Source organism: Schistocerca cancellata, chromosome 9 (genome assembly GCF_023864275.1).
Source record: "Schistocerca cancellata isolate TAMUIC-IGC-003103 chromosome 9, iqSchCanc2.1, whole genome shotgun sequence".
Classification (NCBI taxonomy): Eukaryota; Metazoa; Arthropoda; class Insecta; order Orthoptera; family Acrididae; genus Schistocerca; species Schistocerca cancellata.
The window spans coordinates 56691895-56718961 of NC_064634.1; the positions used below are offsets into that span (position 1 = coordinate 56691895).

Here is a 27067-nt window from a genome sequence, read left to right on the forward strand (position 1 = left end):
AGGACTCAAACCTTCAACAGGGGGGAGCTGCGCTAACCATGGCAAGGTGCCTCAGACTACACGGCTACCCATGTGGTGGTGTCTTGTGAGAACTGCAACTAGTAGTCAGCAAAGGAAACAGTATGAGAGGGCAAAAAATTGGAAGAGAGGTTGTAAGAAAAAAAAGATCTTGAAATAAGACAATGTGGAAAAACTAAGAGACATGTTCAATAACTAATTACGCTGTACTATGTTGTCAGGAGTAAAACTCTCTGTGCATCTGACTGTCACTTCTTCAGGTTCCATGGCCTGTATCTATCAGGATGAAAAAGTATCTTCATATTGTGCCACTTTGACACTGACAAGATTAATACTAACCCTTACTGTTAACTGTGAACTGTTGTATTAGCACACATGTGTCATGTAAATAAGAAATACTAATTTATGCACAATTATGTATTTTTTGTTCAGCAAACTTCTCATTTTTTAACATCTCTTTTCCAGGATGTGCCTATGTGGCTTTCCTTTGGATATTTTCTACCCTGGTTGGGCTTAGGGGGAAGGAGGCGTTCTTCAACCTTGAGTTGATGGGATGATCTTTCCATAATCCTTAAAAAATGGGTTGTGGTTGATACCTACATAGCTGGTTTACAGGGTGAGTAATTTCCATGTGATGGCCAGTGTTTTCCAACCCTGACTATGGGGAAGTTCTAAAAATCCTGCCAGAAGGTAGCACTTTACAAAAGCTCTTTAGCAGGAGCAGGAAGTGGCTAATAAAAATGCCTACATTCCACTCCTAATTCCAACAGGCTGGAAAGAATTACGCAGCTCACAAAACTGAGAACTCTGCTAGAAGCCCTCATGGGGTTGAGACAGCAAGTCATGAGCCCTCTGGGATGGAGTTTGTGTTTTAAAATGGTTATCAATCCTGAAGTCTGGAGTTAGTGATCCTCCATGCTTAATGAGACTACTTTTCCGGTACTGAAAGCCTACAAAGCATTCGAAAGTGTGTTCCTGTGCACAGGCATCGGATTCCCTGTTTCTCTCAGCAAGTTGTGCATATTAGTGAGTGTGGACTTGTTCACTAAAAAGAGGCCTCAAAGCAGAGTGCAGACTTATTAGCTAATTGGAGGTGGTGCTGAGTAAACGTGATGGACTTGGCTGGGATTAACTGATAGAAATTTGACCCCAGCTCACAGATGTATTAAACTGATTTGATCATGTAGCTGAGAGGAGAATTAATCCTGGTACCCCAATAACTGTTTACAATTAAATCTGTGTGTAATACAGCATTTAATTTATCTTGCACACCACACATCATAATCAGTAAATGGATTCTGGTTGTGGCTGCGAGCGTGACTTCATGAATGCCATGGAGGCTTCAAGGCATGGACAAAAGGAATGTTTCATTTTTTCTACATAAGTTATTCATGATACCTATTATTATAAATAATTACTTATGAATGATTTATGTGTAAATATGTGTAATAATAGGAGGAAATCTGCTGTTCATTTATAAAAAATATGATGCTTTCTCCTAAAATTTCAATAAAAATTCAGAAAAACATTTTTAAGGTGACTCTTTCTCATTTTGGACAGATAAATATCTCCATGAGGTAGGTGTGCTACACATATTACAGAAAGTGATTTATAGAGATAATAATTACTTACTACAGAAAGTCACCAAAAACCCAGCTACAGCATGTGGAAACACAATGCCATGATTCAAATGCCACAGCAAAATTGATATGTTTCAGATACCTCCAAAAGATTCCTTATTGAGCCCTGTGCCCAAGTAAAAGTTCACATTGAGCTTTTAATAATATTATGAAAAGGAAAGTTGCTACTCACCATATAGCAGAGATGCTGAGTCACATATAAGCACAACAAAAAGACTGTCACAAATAATTAAAGCTTTCAGCCATTAAGGACTTTGTCAACAATAGACGTTCACACACACACACACACACACACACACACACACACACACACACACACACACACAGAGAGAGAGAGAGAGAGAGAGAGAGAGAGAGAGAGAGAGAGAGCTCACATAACTCACACAAACAACTGCAGTCTCAGGCAACTGAAACCACACTGCAAGAATCAGCACCAGTGCCTGACGGGAGTGGTGACTGGATGGGGGTAACGAGGAGGCTGGGGAGGGGAGGGGGGGAATAGTATGGTAGGGGTGGCCGACAGTGAAGCGATGCAGGTCAGATGTAGGACAGGGGGGTTGGTGGAGAACGGGGGCGAGTAGCAGAAAAGGAAAATGGTAGAATGACGGGTGTGTAGTGCTGGAATAGAACAGGGAAGGAGCTAGATGGGTGAGGACAGTGACTAATGTTGGTTGAGGCCAGGAGAGTTACATGAATGTAGGATGTATTACAGGGAGCGTTCCCACCTGCACAATTCTGAAAAGCTGGTGTTGGTGGGAAGGACCCATATGGCACAGGCTGTGAAGCAGTCATTGAAATTACAGAGAAGTTTTCTTATCCATAGCCAGATACCAGTCTCATATACTGTTCCCGCATTGTTGCTTGGCTCATGGAATTTCCCCAAATGGCCTTACCATCAAATTACCCACCTCTGGCTGTCACCCCTCCTTCCACAAAGACCTCCACCTGTTCAGATTCTGCCAATCCTTAGCCTTCACCAACATAGCCCTGCAAAACCATATCAACCAAGCCCAACCTCCTTACAGTACTTTCTCTCCATCTGTAAAATTCTAATGCTATGCAATTCAAAATTCCTGGAACCCATAACACACAACGAAACTCTTGCCCTGCTGGAAATTGAGCAACATGCACAACGCCACCTCAAAAAGCTCTCCATCCTGTTCGCTTCCTACTCCCGCCTTGGAGTACTTCTGTAACAACCACCAAACTTGCCCCATGTCCCCTCATAGCTGACATATCCTATCTCACAGACCTACTACACTTAACCCACCTTCCAAAACTTCCTCCCACCACCACATAGAATACAGAACCTTAACAGATCTGTAACACAGTCATGAACTTTTCGTCCAGAAGCCTTAGCACCACAGTGATATCAGTCCTTTCCAAAGGCCTCACCTTTTGCCCCACTCCCAAATTCAATCACGCAGGACTTGCTAAAGATCTTTTCTGCTTCTCCCAGACCCTACAGTGGAAACACTTTTCCCCCAGCAACCCTACCGATCAGACTCAACCAAAGACCAATACTGAACCCTGCCTAATTCCATCAAACCATGATCCACCCCACTGCCCCTGAATCACCCCCTGTTAACTTTCCAGAATTTCTTAACTTCCAACCGTGCCTTACTATCATTCCCAAAATCCTTCAACATGTAAAACTAAGAATGAGATTTTCACTCTGCAGTGGAGTGTGCGCTGAAATGAAACTTCCTGGCAGATTAAAACTGTGTGCCCGACCGAGACTCAAACTCGGGATCTTTGCCTTTCATGGGCAAGTGCTCTACCAACTGAGCTACCGAAGCACGACTCAGGCCCGGTACTCACAGCTTTACTTCTGCCAGTACCTTGTCTCCTACCTTCCAAACTTTACAGAAGCTCTCCACTCCGCTGCAGAGTGAAAATCTCATTCTGGAAACATCCCCCGGGCTGTGGCTAAGCCATGTCTCCGCAGTATCCTTTCTTTCATGAGTGCTAGTTCTGCAAGGTTCGCAGTCCATAAACATAACCACCCAGGATGCCCCATTGTGGCTCGTTACTGTGCCCCCATTGAGGCAATCTCTGCTCTCAGAGACCAACACCTTCAACCTATTACCTGGAACCTACCCTCCTATACAAAAGATACCAACCATTTCCTCCATCTACTCTCCACAGATCCTGTTCCTTTACCACACAGTACCCTGCTCATCACTATTGATGCCACCTCCCTTTACACTAACATTCTTGGTGCCCACGGCCTTACTGCTATCGAACACTACCTTTCCCAACGCCCAACAGATTCCAAACCAACTATCTCCTTCCTAGTCACCTTGACCAATTTTATCCTCACCCACAATTACTTTTCATTTGAAGACATTACTTACAAACAAATCCAGGGTACAGCTATGGGTTCCCACATGGTACCACCATATGCCAATCTATTCATGGGATATCTAGAGGAATCCCTTCTAAAAGCCCAGAATCCTAAACCCCTCACCTGGTTCAGATTCATTGATGACATCTTTGTGATCTGGATCGATGTTGAGGACACCTTACTCACATTCCTCCAGAACCTCAACTACTTCTCCCCCATTTGTTTCACCTGGTCCTACTCAACCCAACAAACAACCTTCCTAGATGTTGAACTCCACCTCAAAGATAGCTACATCAGTACCTCCTTCCATATCAAACCTACTAACCACGAGCAATACTTCCACTTCGACAGCTGCCACCCGCTTCATACCTGGATGTCCCTTCTGTACAGCATAACCACGCGTAGTTGTCACATCTGCAGTGAAGAGAGGTCCCTCTTGAAATATACGGAAAGTCTCATTGAAGCCTTCACAGACCGTAATCATCCTCCCAACCGTACAAAAAAAATTTTCCGTGTCTTATCTTTCCAGTTTCCCACCACCTCCCAGAGTCTCGCCATCCTGCCACTAAGAGCATTCTCCTTGTAACTTGGTACCAACCAGGTCTAGAGCAACTGAATTACATTCTCCACCTGGGTTTCAACTACCTTTCATCATGCCCTGAAATGAGAAACGTCCAGCCTATTCTCCTTCCCACCCATCCTACAGTGGTATTCCACTGCCACCAAACCTACACAATATATTCATCCATCCTTACGCAAGCTCTGCTCCCAAGGCCTTATCTCTTGGCTCATACCCCTGTAATATACCTAGATGCAAGACCTGTCCCATATTTCTTCCCACCATTACCTACTCCTGTCTGGTTATGAATATCACCTATCCCATCAAAGGCAGGGCTACCTGTGAAACCAGCCATGTGATCTATAACTTAAGCTGCAACCACTGTGCTGCATTCTATGTGGGCATGAAAATCAACAAGTTGTCTGTCTAGATGAATGGCCACCAACAGTCTGTGGCCAAGAAACAAGTGGACCACCCTGTTGCTGAACACGCTGCCAAATGTGACATCCTTCATTTCAATGACTGCTTCACAGCCTGCGCCATATGGATCCCTCCCACCAACACTAGCTTTTCTGAAATGCACAGGTGGAAACCCTCTCTGCAATAAATCATACATTCCCATAGCCTTCCTGCCCTCAACCTTCATTAGTCACTGTTCTCACCCATCCAGCCCCTTTCCTGTTCCCATTCCAGCGCTACCCAGCCATCATTCCACCATCACACTCAGTCTTTTTACTTCTCTCCTTTTTCACTACTTCAGGCAGCACTTCACTGTTTGCCACCCCCACCACACTAGCCCTTCCCCTCCCCAACCCTAGCCTCCTCCTTACCCCCACCCAATTGCCACTCTCATCATGCACTGGTGCTGCTGCTCGCAGTGTGTTTTCAGTTGCCTGAGACTGCATTCATTTGTGTGAGTTTGCACATGTGTGTGTGTGTGTGTGTGTGTGTGTGTGTGTGTGTGTGTGTGTGTCTATGTCTATTGTTGATGAAGGCCTTAATGGCCAAAACCTTTATTTATTTGTGACAGTCTTTTTGTTGTGCCTATCTACGACTCAGTATCTCCGCTATATGGCAAATGGTGAGTAGCAACTTTCCTTTTCATAATATTGTTATACTCCATCCTGGATTTTTCACTGAGCTTTTAGTCAGTCATCAAAAACAACATACTGTAACTTTATTTTCTCAGAACTTTTAACTATCTTACAAAAACTTACATAAGAGAGATCTGTTTCAGTTAAGAGACTTTACATATCAAGGCTTAAGACACATGTACTCCTGATAATGGTTTCCAGTAAAGTATTTTGAAAATGTTCGGACAAAAGTCACTCTTTCTGTTATGAGAAAAAGTAATTCTTTGAATTATCTTTATATCTTTATTTTTATCCATGGAGCAAATATCTCATGAAACATTTAAACTGAGGCTGCCTGATAAGGACCTGTAACAAATGACTTTTTCAGTTTGCATCCATAAGTTGTACCAAAATACACTCCTGGAAATGGAAAAAAGAACACATTGACACCGGTGTGTCAGATCCACCATACTTGCTCCGGACACTGCGAGAGGGCTGTACAAGCAATGATCACACGCACGGCACAGCGGACACACCAGGAACCGCGGTGTTGGCCGTCGAATGGCGCTAGCTGCGCAGCATTTGTGCACCGCTGCCGTCAGTGTCAGCCAGTTTGCCGTGGCATACGGAGCTCCATCGCAGTCTTTAACACTGATAGCATGCCGCGACAGGGTGGACGTGAACCGTATGTGCAGTTGACGGACTTTGAGCGAGGGCGTATAGTGGGCATGCGGGAGGCCGGGTGGACATACCACCGAATTGCTCAACACGTGGGGCGTGAGGTCTCCACAGTACATTGATGTTGTCGCCAGTGGTCGGCGGAAGGTGCACTTGCCCATCGACCTGGGACCGGACCGCAGCGACGCACGGATGCACGCCAAGACCGTAGGATCCTACGCAGTGCTGTAGGGGACCGCACCGCCACTTCCCAGCAAATTAGGGACACTGTTGCTCCTGGGGTATCGGCAAGGACCATTCGCAACCGTCTCCATGAAGCTGGGCTACGGTCCCGCACACCGTTAGGCCGTCTTCCGCTCACGCCCCAACATCGTGCAGCCCGCCTCCAGTGGTGTCGCGACAGGCGTGAATGGAGGGATGAATGGAGACGTGTCGTCTTCAGCGATGAGAGTCGCTTCTGCCTTGGTGCCAATGATGGTCGTATGCGTGTTTGGCGCCGTGCAGGTGAGCGCCACAATCAGGACTGCATATGACCGAGGCACACAGGGCCAACACCCGGCATCATGGTGTGGGGAGCGATCTCCTACACTGGCTGTACACCACTGGTGATCGTCAAGGGGACACTGAATAGTGCACGGTACATCCAAACCGTCATCGAACCCATCGTTCTACCATTCCTAGACCGGCAAGGGAACTTGCTGTTCCAACAGGACAATGCACGTCCGCATGTATCCCGTGCCACCCAACGTGCTCTAGAAGGTGTAAGTCAACTACCCTGGCCAGCAAGATCTCCGGATCTGTCCCCCATTGAGCATGTTTGGGACTGGATGAAGCGTCGTCTCACGCGGTCTGCACGTCCAGCACGAACGCTGGTCCAACTGAGGCGCCAGGTGGAAATGGCATGGCAAGCCGTTCCACAGGACTACATCCAGCATCTCTACGATCGTCTCCATGGGAGAATAGCAGCCTGCATTGCTGCGAAAGGTGGATATACACTGTACTAGTGCCGACATTGTGCATGCTCTGTTGCCTGTGTCTATGTGCCTGTGGTTCTGTCAGTGTGATCATGTGATGTATCTGACCCCAGGAATGTGTCAATAAAGTTTCCCCTTCCTGGGACAATGAATTCACGGTGTTCTTATTTTAATTTCCAGGAGTGTACATTCTCGTATTTACTAGGATATCATTGTCCATGAATCGTCACCAAGTAGGCTTTTATAGGAAATGAACGATGATTTACAGTTTTCATATCAGCAGCTACGGCCTCTAACTGAGGTATGGCAGAGGGTATTTTCTTATGATATAATTTTCCCTAGGCCAAATTTTTTTGTTACAGATGTCTTCACTTGTGGAACACAGTACATCTCCCAACTCTTTTATGTTTAATATGATTACTGCTATCAATTTCCCTGAAAATTATAGCTATATGCACACTGTAAGGGGGCTCTTGGCAAGGTGGTTGATGGAAATAGCTGAATTGATGGAAATTGAAATGCACTGACTGATGTTGAGTGCTTTCCCCTCAGTATGAAGTTTAGGTATCAGATAAGAGAGTGTTTAATGCACTGAAGATATCGACAGAGAAGACGTCAAATTCAGTTATACATTTCAATGATCATCAACTCTTCACGTGACTTTTGTTTTTGTAGCTGTATAAGGGCTGATCAAAAAATTTCTGTTTGAGGGTATTTCTGCAGCATAACTTAGCATAACTCTAATGCAGATATATAAACACTGATATGTAGTCAAGGGATTGGTGTGTCTTTCCGATGTGCCTGAGATAAGTGTGAAAAGATAGACTATGGTGATGCTATTACCAAATGTGTCCAAACAGAACCAACATGCTGTTATTCTTTCCTTGGCTGCTGAAGAACGAACACCAGTAGACATCCATCAGACTAGGAAGAATGTGTGTAGGGCAGCATGTCTGTCAAAACATCCAGGAGAACTGCAACAAGGGGTCTGCTGTTTCATGATAATGCAAATTCCCATATCACAAATACCATAATGCAGAAGTTAGGCCAACTCAAGTGGGAGACACTCAAGCACCCACCACATAGTCCTCATCTTTCCCCACATGATTATTGTGCCTTTGGTCCCTTAAGAAGGCCTTGAGGGTCAACAATTCCTGTCAGATGAGGATGTGCAGCAGGCAGTTATGGACCACTTCTCACAGCAGGACATTGTGTTTTACCAATTGGGTATCTTCAAGTTTGTGCATCAGTGGGATGATTGACTCAATGCTCATGGTAATTTTGTCTGATTGGTGTACCTCTCTTGGACTTAATGACCAACAAATGGAAACTTTCTAACTACAGGATACAGATGATAATTTTCAACATCTGAAAGTTGATGCCTAACCAAATTTCACTCCTGTTCCATAAGAGTCATGCTAGTAGTGCCACTATCAGGATGCAAATCAGGTTTGTTTTAAATACACACTGTAACGTTTGTGAGCATTTATTTGCCTTTGCCTTTGAGATTGAGTGTTGTGAGTTGATGTTAGGGGACAAAGATGCCATTATCAATACATCACTGAGTTTGATAAAGGCTGTGTAATAAGACTACTAGAAGTTGGATGTTCTTTCTGCAATGCTGAGAAAGACCTGGCAGGAATGTAGCCACTGTAATGAATGCTTGTAATGATGGTCACGGAAATGTATAGTTGCAAGAAGACCAGGCTCCAGATGGTCACATAAGTTGGGGTCCAGATGGCCATGTTTCACTACCGAGAGAGAAGACCATTAAGTTTGGCATATGGCTCCAATGCATTGTACTGCATCTACAGCAGCAATGTGAACAGCAGTTGGCACAACCGTGACACAACTAACTGTTAAAGATCGGTTACTCCAAGGACAGCTCTACGCCAAACACCCTGTAGTGTGCAGTCCACTGACCCCCACCCACTGCCATTTGTGACTTCAGTGCTGTCAGGCAAGAGCTCATTGGAGAGCATGGAGGAGGTCTGCTGTGTTGTCTGATGAAAGCTGGTTCTGCCTCAGTGCCAGTGATGGCTGTGTGTTGGTTAGAATGAGGCCAGTTAAGGACCTGCAACCAAGTAGTCTCTGCGCTAAACACACTGAGCCTACACCTAGAGTTTCTGGGGTGTGATTTTGTATGATAGCAGGAGCACTCTTGTGGTTATCCCATGCATCCTGACTGCAAATCTGTATGTCAATCTGGTGATTTGACCTGTTGTGCTGCCATTCATGAACAGCATTCCAGTGGGTATTTTCCAATAGGAGAACACTTTGCAACATACCACTCTTGTAACCAAATATGCTATAAGAGTGTCGACATGTTGCCTTGGCCTGTTAGACCACCAGATCTGTCTCCAACTGAGCACTTATGGGATCTCATTGGACAAAAACTCCAATGTCAGCCACAGACAGTATTAACCAACCCTCTATTGGTCAACTAAGTGCAGTGGGCATGGAACTACACCTCGCAACTAACATCCAGCACCTATACATCACAACACATGCATGTTTGCATGCTTGCATTTAATATTCTGGCAGTTACAACAGCTATTAATGTGCCAAAATTTTACATTTGCAATGGCTTATCTTGTGGTTACATTAACCTGTGATCTTGCAACACAATCACTTAAATATGTTACCTACACAAATGTATTCCTGAAATGTCATTACTCTAAATTAATTATTTTTTGGTGTTGTGATTTTTTACATCAGTGTGTGTGTGTGTATGTGTGTGTGTGTGTAGGTAAGTGTTCACTATTAATTTACACTAATCATTGTATAATGGCACAAAGAGTACTAGTCTTCAGTACATATTAGAACAATGTTTTCTGTGTAAAATGATAAAGCTTTAGCATTAGTCACCACTACTGTAGTGAACTAAAGCAACAATTTCTTTTGACTGAAATTTGTGTATTCCTACAGTAATTGTTAACAATATTAATTTTATAAAATGTAACATAGAAAGGTGTTGATTTTTAAGAGACACTTTGTTTGAAATCAGTTTTTAGTTTCTGCTATGTAGATTGCCACATGTGAATATGTTTGTACAAAATATCTACCCATTGTAAATTGCAAGGGGTCATTATTAAAACAGTATTAGAAAAGGTTCATATTGTCAAAATTCTATACATGCCTAGTGTTGGGCCCAATCTGTTAGTTGCAAGTGGCATTCTGTGAAATTATCTGTCACTTGTGAAGTAAGCAGTTCAGTGGTTGTTATGATGCTTCCAAAGAGTTGTTCAGATGTTGAAAGTGAAAATTACCAAAAAATGAAGACAATTATGAAACATGTTTGTCAGAAAATGATTTCTAAAATATGAACTCCATATTCATGTATGAATATAAAATAGTCCAAAAAAATGAGCCTAGGACAAACAAGAAAGATGTACTATTATGATCAACAATCATTGTAACTCTCAATTCATCAAAGTAAATATATAAAATTAATGTATTGTTTCCTGCTCTAAAACTTGTACCACCTGCAATAAATCTCATTAGTTTAATCAGAAGACTACAATTTACAACTAAAATTTAGACTTAATTTTTGTCATCATTGGGAGCAGTAGCATTGCAAGATGCACTAAACATGTTGTCCAGTAGCTCACATTGACAGTAACCATTAAATAATCAACACTATTCAGTGTCATTTGATTTGTATCAAATCTGCTACTCCCATTAGCCACTTCACCAAGTATCTCATTAGAGTGTGCATGTAGTAGTTTAATACCATAACACTTAAAAATAAAATTCATCTTGTAGTGCTACAGAAAGTGAGTGGACAAGTGTAGCAAATGTGTATCAATGAACAAAAAATGTATTAGCAAATATTGATCTTTGTACTTCCTCCTTATTACAGATGAGTTCCTCTTAACCGGGAGTCTGAAGGATGTGGCTCTCCTTTCTAACCTTTTTTGACTTATTTCTCTTTTCTCTCTGCGGTAGAAACTAATAGTTCCAAAAGCTAGGACAAATTTGTTACATTTTTTCTCTCCTTTGTATGTCAATCAGTGCTACTTAGAGTTAAGTAATGGCTAATCATCCTTCCTCATTGTAACTTTATAGTTTTCTCAAGTGAATTTTCCCTTTGATACAATTAGCACCTTTTTCACATCAGTGCTTAAATTTGGTTGGTGTAATTCATAAAGGCAGATCACAAGTGAAGTCTAGTGTTGTAGTTTCTCAGCTGATGTTATAAGAAGTACCCTCAGCTATGTACTTAGTAGCAGTTTGCAGAGCATGCATATGTATGTAGATGTGCTGTGCAAGCTAATAAAGAGAAATGTTACCTCTGAGATAAAACTATAATCAAAAGCTTACAGCTAAAGATTTGCTTCTGTGTACTTTGTATTTCACTGTGTGGGGGAAAAAAAAATAAAAAATAAAAAAGTTGTTGTGCACACTTCATGCTGTAATAGTGTAAATTATTTACGCAGTGGAATTCTTTCATACATCAGGAACTAATGTATATAACTCTACCTTTGGAGGAGGGAAACAGTCTCATTTTCATATACTGTCAATAAATTTAAATTGCTACTTTATTCATGAAGTAATGTCAAAATTCCATAAATCAGGAACAACTTTTTTGAATTTTTGTTTAAGTTTGGACTAATGCAGACTATGTTCAGTAAAGTGATAATTCAGTACCTGTAAACAAACAAATGCAACATTGGCTGCATGGCAGAGTGTTCCAAACTTATCAATGTACACCAGTCCTTTAGGTGTTCTCTTTTGGTGGTCAACAGTAAAATCACAGAATGCTTGTGCAGCTTCCACATACTCTTTTTGTTTGGTGAGCTGTGCCATCAGAACCTGAAAAGAAAATAACAGATGTAACTCATAATCAAAAAGATTAGAGAGAAAAAAGCAAAATTTATGTTACTTTGTGCATTAAAGCTCTGTTATCCCTATACACAAAACCACCTGTAGATAAATACGACAAAATTCATGTAGTAAGTTGGTCACTTACTTTTAAACCTATTGCTTTTTATCACTACAGACTAACAGCACTAAAGTCCCTGCCTCTTAAAATTTTGGTGACAGTTGAATGGTTTGAGCAAAACAGTGGAGAGAAGAGGGTATATGAGCTAGTTAACATCAAAGTAATAATTATCTGAAACATCTGGACTGATATAGGCTATATACTTTTTATAATATGTAAATATATGCATATTGTGTCAAGAGGAAACATTGTTAGCAAAAATCTCAGAAAGTTCTTGAACAATTCACTTCTAATTTTCACGCAATACTCTAATAAATGTCTAGTCGGACATAGGCTACATATTTTTTTAATAAATAAGAGACAGTCAGAAAGCTTCAATCTGAGGATGTTGCTCCAGTATATATGTAATTTGGTGTGACCCAATGCAGGTATTAAGCACTGATGTGTAAGCAAGGGATTGGTGTGACATTTGTATCTTTCTGATGTGTGTAGGGTAAATGTGGACACGTCAAATATGATGATGCTATTAGTAAGTGTGTCCAAACAGGACCAATGTGCTGTTATTCTTTTCTCGACTGCCAAAGAACAAACATCAGTAGACATTCATCAGAGAATGAAGAATGTTTATGGAGCAGCATATCTGTTGAAAAGCACCACTGTGGAATGATGCACCAGGGGGTGCTGTTGTTTCACAATATCACACGTCCCCACATCACAAATGCCATAGTGCAGAAGTTATGCCAACCCAAGTAGGAAGGTCTCCAGCACCCATCCTATGAACTCAATCTCTCTCCATGTGATCAACATACCTTTGGTCCCTTAAGAAAGATCTAGAAAGATCAACAATTCCTGTCAGGTGAGAATGTGCAACAAGCAGTTACAGACTTCTCCAAGCAGCAGGACACAGTATTCTAGCAAATGGGTATCTCCATAGTGATTTAGCCTGATTAGCATACAGTTCTGGTCTGTATGGTCTTCAAAAGAAAACATTTTGATTGCCCCTTATCTATGGAATATAAATGTGTATCTCTAATGTATACACTCAAGCTCATAAATTAAGGATAACTGCAGAATGTGGTGCCACACAACATGGCATTACACAAAACTGGCACTAATAGCATAGGCACATAGGGAACACACACAAGACAGTCTGTAAGTCCACAGTACTGGTGATAAGTTGAGAAAACCATCCAGAAACACATGTGCTACAAAATTCCATTGTTTACCACGCATATACCCTGACATCAATATGGGAAATGATCACCATGCACATGTACACAGGACGCACAACAGGTTGGAATACTCTGGATCAGGTGGTCGAGCAGCTGCTGGGGTATAGTCTCCCATTCTTGCACCAGTGCCTGTCGGAGCTCCTGAACTGTCCTAGGGGTTTGAAGATGTGCAGCAATATGTCAACTGACAGCATCCCAGACTTGCTCAATGGGGTTATAGATTTGGAGAACAGGCAGGCCATTCCATTTGCCCGATATCTTCTGTTTCAAGGTACTCCTTCACATTGGCAGCTTGGTGGGGCCATGTGTTATCATCCATTAGGAGAAATGTGGGACCCACTGCATCCCTCAAAAGGCAGACATACTGGTGCAAAAAGACGTCCCTATACATCCGACCTGTTACAGTTCCTCTGTCAAAGACATGCAGGGGCGTACGTGCACTAATCATAATCCCACCCCACACCATCAAACCACGACCTCCATACAGGTGCCTTTTAAGGACATTAAGGGGTTGGTATCTAGTCCCTGGTTCACGCCAGATGAAAACCTGGTGAGAATCATTGTTCAGACTATACCTGGACTTGTTCGTGAATATAACCTGTGGACCACTCTTCCAATGACCATGTACTGTGTTCTTGACACCAGGCTTTATGGGCTCTCCTGTCACCAGCGTCAGTGGAATGCACCTTGCAGGTCTCTGGGTGAATAACCATGTCTGTTCAGTCATCTGTAGACTGTGTGTCTGGAGACAACTGTTCCAGTGGCTGCAGTAAGGTCCCGAGCAAGGCCACCTGCAGTGTTCTGTGGCCATCTGTGGGCACTTATGGTGAGGTATCGGTCTTCTTGTGGTGTTGTACACTGTGGACATCCTGTACTGTAGCGCCTGGACATGTTTCCTGTCTGCTGGAATCATTGCCATAATCTTGAGATCACACTTTGGGGCACACAGAGGGCCCGTGCTACAACCTGCTGTGTTTGTCCAGCCTCCAGTCACCCTAGTATTCTACTCCTCATAACATCATCAATATGTGTTCTTTGACCATTTTCAACACAGTCACCATCAGCACATCTGAAAATGTCTGCACACTTACTCACTGCACCATACTCTGACATGCACCAACACATGTCTGTGTATGTGGACCACTGCCAGCTCCACCGTGCGATGACCGCAGGTCAAATGCACCACACGGTCATGCCATGAGGTGATTTAAACCCGCAAACTGCCCACCAGAGCATTGTTTCACCATGTATCGGCATTATCCTTAATTTATGAGCATGAGTGTATATTAGGGAAATGCTGTTAGCAAAAATCTCAAAAAGTTCTTGACCCATTTACTTCAAATTTTTGCATAATATTTTGTTAAACATTCAAATGGGCACAGGCTATATATTTTTTTTAAACAGCAATGTACAACTTTTCTGTTAAAACTGACTGCAAGAAGGAAAATGCTGTGCTGTGCTGTGAAAGTGTGCAGTTTAGTTTTGTTCATCACAGCCAGTTTTAATTACAACAGCAGGGCATTTAAACCATTAGGAAAATTGTTTCTCCCACATATATTCTTTTCCCTTATATACAATTTTAAGCAACAGTTGTATACACACCAATGTACTATTTTGTTTTCTTCCTCATAGTCAGTTTTAATAGAAAACAGCAAGTTAGTTAGTTAGTTAGTTGGTTGTGTGTTCCACTGATCAATCCCACGGTACGATAGCCATTATGATGTGGAACATGTCAAGTACACAAGGAATGCACATATGAAACAATTTTTTTAAATATATATATACTATACTTAAAGATTTATTTATTTCTGTTCAAGAATTGATGTATGGTATAGAAGGAGTTGTCAAGGAGATATGATTTCAATTTATTTTTGAAGCCATTACTGCTGTCTGTCAGACACCTTCTTTATTCTGGTAATTTTTCGAAAAAATTTTATAGGAGCATATTTTACCCCTTGCTGTGCCAAAGATAGGTTGAGCAAAGAATAGTGTAATTCTTTCTTTTTTCTAGTATAATAATCATGAATGTCACTGTTTTCAAACTGGTCCATGTTGTTGAGAACAAATTTCATTAGTGAGTAGATGTATTGTGAGGCTGTTGTAAGAATTCCTGGTCTTTTAAAAAGATGCCTCCAAGATGTGTGACTATGAACCCCACACATTATTCTAACCACTTTCTTGTGAGCAGTGAATACTTTTTGTCTAAATGTTGGGTTATCCCAAAATATTATTCCATATGACATCAGAGAGTGAAAGTATGCAAAATATGTTAGCTTACTAACTTCTATATCCTCAGAATTGGCAATTATTCTGATCGCAAAAGTTGGTGAACTTAGTCGCTTTAGAAGATCCAAAATATGAATTTCCCAATTAAGATTCTTATCTATATGTACACCCAAAAACTTAGAATGCTTTACCCTGTCTACTGACTTCTGTTGAAGTGTTATATTTGTTGAAGGAACTGTACTTTTTCCAGCAGAAAATTGGATATACTGTGTTTTTTCAAAGTTTAGAGCAAGCCCATTTGCAGGAAACCAATTAATGACTTTTCCAGAGACCTTATTTGTATCATTTTCAATTGGAGTTTCTTTTACTGAATTAATAATGATGCTTGTATCATCAGCAAACAGTGTCAGTTCAGCTTCCTGTTTCAGATAGGAAGGGAGGTCATTCACATATATCAAGAACAGAAGGGGAACCATGATTGAACACCTAATGTAATTTCACCCCAGTTAGATGAAGTGGCAAACTTATTTAAATCACTTGACCCATCTAAGGAAACTTTTTGCTTCCTGTTCTGTAGGAATGACTTAAACCACTCATATGCTATTCCATTTATACCATAGAATTGGTTCACACAATCAAATGCTTGGACAAAACACAGAAAATTCCTATTGGTGACATTTTACTATTTAAAGAATCTATTGTGTGAACATTGAAATTATATATTGCTGTCTCAGTGGAACAGCATTTTTGAAATCCGAACTGCGATTTATTAAGTATCCCATTACTGTTATGATGGCTAACCACTCTTGAGTACATTACTTTTTCAAAGATTTTTGAGAATGCTGTAAGTAAGGATACTGGCCAATAATTATTGACGTCTGTGGTGTCCCCCTTTTTGTAGAGAGGCCTGACAATGGTATATTTTAACCTGTCTGGGAAAATACATTGAGTTAGTGATGCATTATATATGTGACTCAGAACATCAGCTGTAATTGCTCCACATTGTTTTAATATCTTATTAGAGATGTCAATAACTCCAACAGAACATTTATTTTTCAGAGATTTAATAATTTTACTTATTTCACAAGAGGTTCTTAGGTAAAACTTAATCTGACTAAATTTTTTCAAAACAGTCTCTTCCACGTACTGCCTAGCTTTTTCTTTTGAACTTTTTTTTCTCCTACAGTTAAGAAATGGTTGTTAAATACATTAGCTACTCATGTACTGTTGGTCAGGATGGTCTTGTTCTCTTTAACAGTAATACTACCTATCCCAGTGGTTACTTTTCCTGTCTCCCTTCTTACAACAATCCATATTGATTTGATTTTATTGCCAGAGTTGTTAATTTCTTCTCTAACATACATATTTCTTGATTTACTTACAACTTTTCTCAGTATGTTACAATAATTTTTATCATGTAAAACTACTTCTGGATCTTTACTAGTTCTTGGTGTCTCATACAGTTTTCTTTTTCTTTCTGAAGACACTTTAATACCTGTAGTAATCCAAGGTTTCTTTTAAAAGTGTGTAGTGTTTCCTTTGGGAAACAATGTTCAAAGAGGGATATAAATTTATCAAGAAATATGTTGCACTTATCATTAGCATTTGGCTCATTGTATACATCTCCCCAATTAACATTTCTTAAGCTTTCTCTGAAGTGCTGTACAGATACCAGGTTGAGCGACCTCACACTTTTACTTAATGGTTTCTGAACTATAAATCCTGTTAGGTTTTCTAAGTTGATCAGTTGTGCATCATGGGCTGATAATCCATTTACCATAGGGAAAGCACGTGTTTGTTTTACATCCTCTTTCCATACAAATACATTATCTATTAGTGTGCTACTGTCCTGAGCTATACGTGTAGGGAATTTGATCACTGATTCTGTTATATGTTATTAATAACGTTTCTAGTTCACTTTTCCTATCAGAATTACTTAGAAAGTTTACATTGAAATCACCACAGATTAATAACTTCTTCTTTTTGTCTGACAGACAGCATAATAGGGAGTCAAATTTTTTTATGAACAGCTCCCAGTCTCCTAATGGGGATCTGTACACTGTTGCTAATATCAATACTACATTATCTAGCTGAAGTTCACATGCACAAACCTCAAAGTACTGATAAACACAAAATTTGCTTACTTCTATAGTTTGGCATTTATACCCTTGTTTTATGAAAATGGCAACTCCTCCTTTATCCATCCTAGATCTACAAGTGTAAGATGCTAAATTATACCCACTTATACTGACACTATCCATGCCCACAGTTACCTGTTGTTCAGACAGACAGAGTATATCAATCTCATTCTTATTTTTGAGATAATCTAAACACACTAATAGCTCATCTACTTTATTTTTTATTCCCCTGATATTTTGATGAAGTATGCTGATACTGCCCTTAGCTTTACCCATATTAACTATACGTAAAGTTTCTTTTATTCTATTTATCTTGATTGTTATCTGTCTCGACTCTGGCTGTAACCTAAAAAAACTTGTCTGCCTGGACCCATTAACCACAGGGACCACCCTTTGTGTGACTGTGGACCCCCTTACAGTTTCTGCTAATAGAGAAGCTAACTTACTTTTCCCCATCCTATTCAGGTGCAGGCCATGTGTTGTGTATTCCCACCTACCAATAGCATTTATTGGAACAACACTGAGATTTTGCCAGTGTCTGGAGCATCCTGTTCAGCTCAGTGTTAACATGCCTTACAGCAGTGTTTACCCAGGGCTGATCATGGTGCTGAAAGACCTCCACAAACCCCACATTTGTGTTCTCAGTTTCTGCTCCTCTTTTATCCAGGTCACTCTTAATACTGTATCTTGGATTCATAGCCAGGCTGTTTCCTGCTCCCCCAACTATAATTACCTGATCTTCCTTCTCAAAGTTTTCTGTCACCTGGCTAAGGCTAGCACATGGTTTCACAAAACTTGTGACCTGGTACCCTGCACCTAATTTCTCCTGAAGCTGCTGGCCCACACCCCTCCCATGACTGCTGCCTATAAGCAGAATTCTTCTTTTCCTATTCTGGTTTGATCCCGACCTGTCTTTTTTTCTTTAAGCTAAAGTTCTGCTAACAACCTACTTTCAACTACATCTGGATGAAGTCTTCCTCCACTGCAGACAGCAAGCCAAACTGATTTACTAATTGAATTTCTGGAGTATTTTTAACTGTTTGCCTTTTTCGCCCTTTGCTTGCTACCTTTTCCCAATTCCCAGTCTCTTTTTTCCTCCCTTAACCTACGTAACTCCAAGTTTGTGTTTTCTAATTCAGCCTTAAGGGCACAAATTTTTGCCTCCGGTTCTGTGATTTTTCTGTCCTTTTTACATAACCTACACTGCCACGGAAGAGCCTTACTTTCTACCCTCATTTCCTCACTGCTACATTCACCCCAATGATGAAACCATAACTTACAGTGTACACAGAACACCCCCTCTTTCAAAATTCTACGGCAACCACCACATTTGTCACACATAGTTTGATAGACAAAGTTATATTTACGGCTTACCAGCTGATGATTGTAATAATATCACAGGATCTGATTTTTCCATAACTTTGCAATTCTACCCATTCACATATTAAAACTACATGAAATGCTTTCACTGAGCCTATTATCCTACAGAACCAGCACCTAGAGAGTTCTCTTTTATCCCCTGTATACCCCACATACCAATGATCGCAACAAATCTACCCACTCACTTTAAACTTCTCCAAATCCCAATCAAGATTTTGTTTGCAATAACATTTAATGAGGCTCAGTGTGAGAGATAGGGATGAAGAGGAGATGGACAAAGAGAGAGGTGGTGGAAATGGACATAGAGAGGGGGAAAGGACAAGATGGAGGACGAGATTAGTGTTTAACATCCCGTCGACAACAATGTTATTAGAAATGGGGCATGAGCTTGGATTAGTTAAGGATTAAGAAGGAAATCAGCCATGCCCTGTCAAAGGCGCCATCCTTGCAACTGCCTTAGGTGATTTAGGGAAATCACGGAAAACCTAACTCTGGATGACCAGACACGAGTCTGAACTGTCGTCCTCCCAAATGTGAGTCCAGTTTGCTAACCGCTTCACTTCCTCACTCAGTAAGGACAAGACGGGCAGAGGAAGAGATAGGGAGGAAGAGGTGGACAGAAAGGGGGGAGAGGGAGATGGACAGAGAGGGATGGAGAAGATTAGGATGTATACCCAGTTCCTTATATTTTAGGATGTGTTCTTCTGAAAATATTTGTATGGGATGTAGCCTTGTATGAAGTGAAATGTGGACAGTAAGCCATACAGACAAGAAGAGAAAAGAAGCTTTTGAAATGTTGTGCTACAGAAAAATGCTGAAGATTAGATTAGTAGATCAGACAACTAATGTAGATATAATGTATCAAGTGGACAGAAAAGAAATTTATTGTATAACTTGACTTGAGTAGTTGATAGAACACCCTGAGGCATCAAGGAATAGCCAGTTTGGTTATGGAGGGGAGTGTTGCAGGTAAAAATTATAGAGGGAGACCAAGTCTCAAATACAGTAAGCAGGTTTAGGTGGATGCAGGTTGTGGCAGCTCCACAGGATAAACTAGTACAGATAGCTGCATGAAATACCTTCCTACTGAAGACCACATTGCTAACCACAAGAGTACTCTCAAGTGTGACATTTTTGCCTTTTTGCTGACTGATACAGATATGCATACACATATACGAAATATCATAGAGTTAGGAAAGTACCATATGGATTATTTATTGTACAGAAATGTGGTATGGGTGTTCTCATTTTATTATTTTTGTTTATTGTTTCCATCCTGGAATTTATGTTATCGTAACAGGTGATCTTCTAAAATATGTCACAGGCCCTTTACAAAAACAAACAAAATCAAAAAGTTGTTCTGCTATGATTTGATAGAAGCCACTAATGAGGAATTTAAGCCATGTGAAGGATTAAAAGATTGAGATGTGCATTACTTGTAGTCGAGTTAGATACAGATGATATTTACTTTCAGTTGGGATACAGAAAAACTAAATCTAGAATGTAAGGTAGCAGAAGGATAAAATACTTCACAAATACTCCTTTTTCTGTTAACTCTAACCCCTCAATTTTTTAAGAATGAGATTTTGTGTCCTTTTATAAGTTTAACTTAAGAAAAAATATGCAACAAGGTGAACAGTTAACACCTTAAATTCCTGTTAACTGAATAATGTCATTTGTAAGCCGAACAGGAGTACTACAGTAACACTGCTTGTATAGACTCTATCATTATGAGAATGAAGACAACAAATAACTATATGTCTCTTTTTATGTGAAACAATAACTTCTCTTATTGCAAATGAAACGCAGATTACATCTGCAAGTTGTTGTACAGGAAACTTAAACTATAATAACTACCTTCATAGTTACTTTCTTAACTCTTCTAAGACTAACATTATCTTTATGTTTGTTTAATTCAGCTTATATCCCACATTAATGTTTGCCCTAAGACAATCAGTTCTTCTAGCATGTTTCCAATCAGTTCTTTTAGTATGTTTCTACATAACAAATGGTTAGTTATAAATCTATGCGGAAATAGTCTAGCATATATTTTGAAATTCTGGATTTGAATAAATAATTGAAATGTTGGCACCATTCTCTTTGTGTATGTATTTTTGTGGACAATAACTGTTTACTGTGATTTGGCATCTGGTATTGAGGTAGTACAATAAATTAAATAAATTCTTACCTGAACACCAGCAACCTTCTTATTGTAAAAAAATTCATTTGGCCTTTCTTTTAATCTGAATTTCATATAGTGGTGCTCAGCTTCATCCAAAAACTGTGATTCATTTGTTGCCTTGTACAACCATGCTGCAGCCCACGTCAGTTCATCACCATAGTCGGTGGACCTGAACAACAATTATATTTCAAATAATTCTTTGTGTGCATTGTGTTTATTTAAAATTTATGTCACTCATTAAATGATGCAGAATTTGTGAACTTACATTTAGCAGTAATAAAAGATATTACTACACTTAACAGTCTGAAAGCAATATTCTGCAGAAAGGAGTAATGTAGGGAACATAATACCAAAAAATTTAAGCAAATAGTAGGTGAATGAGATAGTAGGTGAGTGAGAATAAGAAAGAGATAAAATTTACAGATATATAAAATTCATACACGATATTGTTAAATGGTATTCACTCATTTACTTAACAGTAATCCATCTCCTGCTTGAGATTCTTAAAAGAATCAAACACATATGTATAAAACAGTTTCAAACATCTGATTAGTTTATAAATGAGATGATGAGTTAAATATTTGATGTTAAACAGGAAAATCCTTTATGATTGAAAATATTGTAGTTCTTCATGCATTTCAATGTTTGTAATGTGGTAACTCCTGGACTGAGTGTCGTACAATAATATCATTTTGTAGGTACAGTCAGAAGCATTTGTGAGTAATGTCTGTAAAATGGGTTGTGAACTGAATTAGTGGTAAAGAAGTAATAAAATAAAAACTTATGCCTGAGGCTGAAGTTTTACTGCGTGAACAGTGAAAATGTAGTAAGTAATCATCTTTTTCCTTTCATTAATTTGTGGTGGGTAGAGAAATTTCAGAAAAGGTTTGAAATTATTTATTAGAAGTCGCTAAGTTCTTTCATTCTCAAATACTGGATGAATATAATCTGGGTAATCCACATGCTGAGTTACACTGGCCCAAGACAAATACACAGTTTAAAGATTTAATGCAATAAGTAAAGTAAGATTATATCTATTAATGAGCAGGTTATGGCAGCATTTTAAATTTTTTTATTAGGTCAATAATTGTGTGAAATAAGGAAAATCAAATTTTTGTCATGATTGGAAACCACTGGAAAGGCAACCTGCAACTGGTACCATGTCACAGTTTAGCTCTTTAGTAACAAAGATTAATTTGTATACAGATTTTCTCTGTATGCATGTCATCACATTTTATGAATGCATACACACAATAACAAAAGTATCACATCACCCTGACATGTCATGACTGTTCCTGTAGTGATCGGTAGGTCATCTCTGATGTTGTTTGTAAACATACACTTTGTTACATGGGCACTTGCTATGGGTAGAATGCCTTGCTCGAATGGACTGCAGCATTTCAGTTGAAAGTAAAGCACTAGTAAGGATGCATTAAGAGACATCCGTGGAACAGCACAGTGAACATCCATCATCTCACAAAGGACAGTTGTGACCAATCATCAGATCCACATCACAGAATGTGCAGAAGGTTTGTTAACCATGGAAGTTGCTCAAAGCGTGCACCAGAGCCAAACTGATGTGGTGCAGGCATGGAATTGGTTCCAATTGACAGGTAGTGTTGAGGACTTACACCACTCAGGCTGTCCACCTTTGACAAGAGCACAGGATGATCGATATCTAAGACTTTTGAATCAAAGGAGCTGTAGGGTGAGTGCTTTGGAAGTGAATTAGTCATTCAAAGAGGCTACAGGATGTAATGTATTGCATCAACCTGTTAGGAGATGATTGCACAATGTAGATCTCCATCCTTGATGACCACGGCAAGCACCATGTTGTACATCACAACACTGTGTACTCCAACACTGTGTATTCCATTAGAGAGGCAAAAAATCATGCAGAACAGACACCCCATGATTGGCTTTAGGTTTTGATTATGAACAACAAAACTCGAATTTGTTTGAACCCTGATAATCACAGACAATGTATTTGGAGACAGCCCAGTAATACCGAATGCCTCCAACAATGTGTCCCACACTTGCAACAAGGTGAACGTGGAGTGCTGTTCTGGGGGTGGCATTACATGGGGGCCACCAAAGTCCTCTCTTGAATGTTAAGGGCAATCTCACTGTTCTATGAATATTTTGGTGACAATTTCACCTTGCTATATGATAAGCTGCTTGACTACATGTGGCGAGGAAAAAATTATGCAAGTATAGCTTATAGCAGAAGCACCTCAGTAAATTTGTGTTGGTGAAGGGTGAATGCCAATCTTCATAAACCTTTTTATAATGTTTAATTATGCATCTATGTTCAGTAAACTGAGTGCATGGGTTTTATGTTGATTCGTATGGAACATGCTAGGTAGAAAAATATTCAAGCTGTGAAATATTTGTTTTTAATTATTCGGTTAACAGTTCTGTATTGGAGCCACTCATTGATGAAGTAAACCCATCTGACAAAAGAAAATTGTGGCTAACAAAACTGCTACAAATCTCTTGCAATACACACTACAGGTGTCCTTACTGTGGTTGAGGAATAAGTGAACACCTAAATGTAAAGTACCATAAATGCAGGTGACTGATACACACCTGATGCTATTTTACCTATGTAGCCAACATGCAGTTTACCTAAGTCAGATCTTCATTCTGAATGAAAGTGTTAGCTTAACTTTTACCAAGTGGAGTGGCTGTGTAGCTATTGGCTATCTCCCTACGAATACTGCAGCAATTCTGTACCGATACTAAAATTAGAACTACTCTTCAATTCAGTAGCTGCATGAAATTTAATAATATACTGGGTGCAGGGATTAAATTATGCACAGAAAGTGTGTATACTTAAAAAGAATGAAACAAATGTGGCTCTTTGAGATGCAGACTATTAAAGAATTGCAGTTCTTTTCAACCAAATGTCAGTCTGGGAACTGACCAGAGGGAATCTCAATTGGGAACTGTGGGAGGATCATTCACTTGATAACCAAGGGAAACACCATGAAAACTGTGGTCAGAGGTGGTGCATTGGGACTATTTTAATTCATTTTTGGGAGAACGTTGTCAGTTTTCCTAACAAAAAATTAAAATTTAGTGTAAAATGGTTTTGTGTGTGTACATAACATTCAATGAGTGACATTTCAGTCAACCTGGAATAAAATATGTTTGATGTTGACTTAGGCATAACAGCTGTGGCTAATTATAAAGGCATGCGTGGAAAACTACTATTTATGTAGCACATATGAAATTTACGTGGGTGCAATGGTATAGGCCTGCTTCATCTCTCAACAACAATCTCCATCTATTTGAGAGTGCCCACACAGTTGTGTGAACTTATAAACACAAAGATGCGGTATCAAGAACAATTTTATATATGTACGAGGGGGGACCCAAAAGAAACCGGACTCCGAGGGCGCTGCCACTCGTAGACATAGTGCAGGGTTCTCACGCTAGATGGTGTTAGTAGAGACCTTCATGAAACAGCTGTGCAGACGGCGTTAGTGTAGAGCTGAACGTGCAAGTATGGTATTATGTTTCTCTGACTGTTGGCGGGTTACCTCTGCGAAGTCGTTATGGCAACTTTAAAAGAACAAAGAGTGTGTGTGAAATTTTGTTTCCTGCTTTAAAAAATTGCATCAGAGACACACTAAATGCTTCAGGAACCTTTCCAGGAGGACGCTATGAGCCGCACACAGGTTTACGAGTGGTTTGGATGCTTTAAACGTGGTGAGATGTGTGTTGAAGACCAAGCTCGTTCTGGACGCCCTTCAACATCGCGAAATGAGGAGAAAATTGAAAAGGTCCGCCAAAAGATCAACGAGGATCATCGCCAAATGATCGACCAAATTTCAGCAGAGAGAAGAATCAGTTGGAGCTCGTGCCAGCGGATTTTGAGTGAGGATTTGCACATGAGACGTGCTGCTGCTAAATTTTTTCCGCGCCTTCTCACACAGGAGCAAAAAACCATCCGCATGTACATGTGTCAGGACTTGAAAACAGAGATTGCACGTGATCCAAACTTCTTGAACAAAGTCATTACAGGGGATGAGAGTTGGTGTTACGTGTATGACCCAGAAACCAAGCAAGCGTCAAGCCAGTGGAGGACTCCCAACTCTCCCAGACCAAAAACAGCAAGGCAAGTGAGGTCAAATGTGAAGACGATGGTCATTGTCTTTTTTGATGTTCGTGGAATTGTGCATCAGGAATTCGTACCCCCTGGCCAAACTGTTAACCAGCACTTTTACATGGACGTTTTAAGGCATCTGCAAGAGGACGTGAGGAGGAAACGCCCGGAACTTTGGCGATCAGGTGACTGGTTTCTGCATCACGACAGACGACACTCCAGCACACATAGCCTTACGAGTGACCCACTATTTGGCATCTCAGAGATGGTCTGTCGTTCCCCACGCTCCGTATTCGCCGGACCTAATCCCGTGCAACTTTTTCCTATTTCCACGAATGAAAAAAACGCTAAAAAAGGAGCATTATGACGATGTGGAGGCGGTAAAAACAGCTTCGCAAAGGGCACTGGACAATATCAAACTTGAAGAGTTCCAAACATGCTTCCAACAGTGGGAAAAGAGACTTGACAAGTGCATCACATGTAATGGAGAGTAATTTGAAGGTGACTGAAGTAATTCTGTAAAAAGGTTCATCAATAAATTTTTTATGACAATCCAGTTTCTTTTGGGTCCCCCCTCGTATATGTCATGGAGAAGTGAAAGAAAACGCAAATACACATGCCGATTTCAAAAGTGCATCTTCCCTACAAAACTGATTACATTCCTCCAACAGTAAATGAGCTATCACAACTACATCTGGGATGAATCACAAGATGTTCTAGAGGACACCGAGCTTTTCATGTAGGTAAAAAAGTTGTCAAGACACATGCCAAAAGTCCTAAAGCTGATAAACAAGCAATGTAACAGATTTGGTGGGGCTGAACAGTGAAAATCACTGCTGCTGTAACCGCACGGGTTGTAGTAATCAGTTGGCACTTCACAGACCATCACAGATGGCCTCAGAACATTGGCGGAACCACCTGATCAGAAACCAGAGTTACTAGAATCCAGTACACTCCCACAGCATTGCAACAGGGGAACTGCATGTCATCTATGGCAGATGCCTGTCAACAGACCTGTTTCTGTCGAGTAGATGTTCTGGCCACCAAGCTGGTGAAAGACATTGAGTCAGCAAGAGCCGTGGAGTGGGCAACAACTGTGTGTGTGGGGAAAACATTGTCACTCTATCACTGTCTGCTGGTGCAATCACCGATGTCCATCGTTCTATGGAACTACAAGCTGTACGCTCTGACATCAGCTTCGATGGGCTGAGGGTCTAACTTGGAGCCTTCCAGTAACTGACCTGCTCAGCAACTACCATTTCCAGACACTGCCTGCTGGGGCCCAGATTTTGCTCCCTGGATGACACTGCTCTCTCTGCAAGCTGCCAAATGGCAAGCCAGCAAAATGATGTGGCTGCTAGACGTTAAGTGTGAGAACACAAAGAAATCTGGTAGCCTGTGCGTTGACTCACTGCACTGTCCAGCCCAGTTGCATTCACCTGCAGATGCAGATACAGAGAATGCTGGTTAACCAGCCAGTTTGTGCAGCAGTAGTAACACCAGCAGCGTGTCATGTGCATGCTGACTGCTCTATTTTCTTTCTCAATGTTACAGAAAATATGCA

General features: G+C 40.5%; 1 protein-coding gene across 4 annotated transcripts in view; it reads right to left on the reverse strand.

Annotated features, from left to right (window-relative positions):
- The window catches only part of LOC126101609 (endoglucanase E-4-like), a 448421-nt gene that overhangs the window by 13028 nt on the left and 408326 nt on the right, over positions 1-27067 (reverse strand). For all 4 annotated transcript variants that reach the window (XM_049912290.1, XM_049912289.1, XM_049912291.1 and 1 more), the window contains 2 exons: positions 21399-21561; positions 11940-12104 (listed from right to left, as the gene is read on the reverse strand). In XM_049912290.1, coding sequence (XP_049768247.1) covers positions 11940-12104; positions 21399-21561 — 328 coding nt within the window. The remainder of the gene's footprint in view (positions 1-11939; positions 12105-21398; positions 21562-27067) is intronic.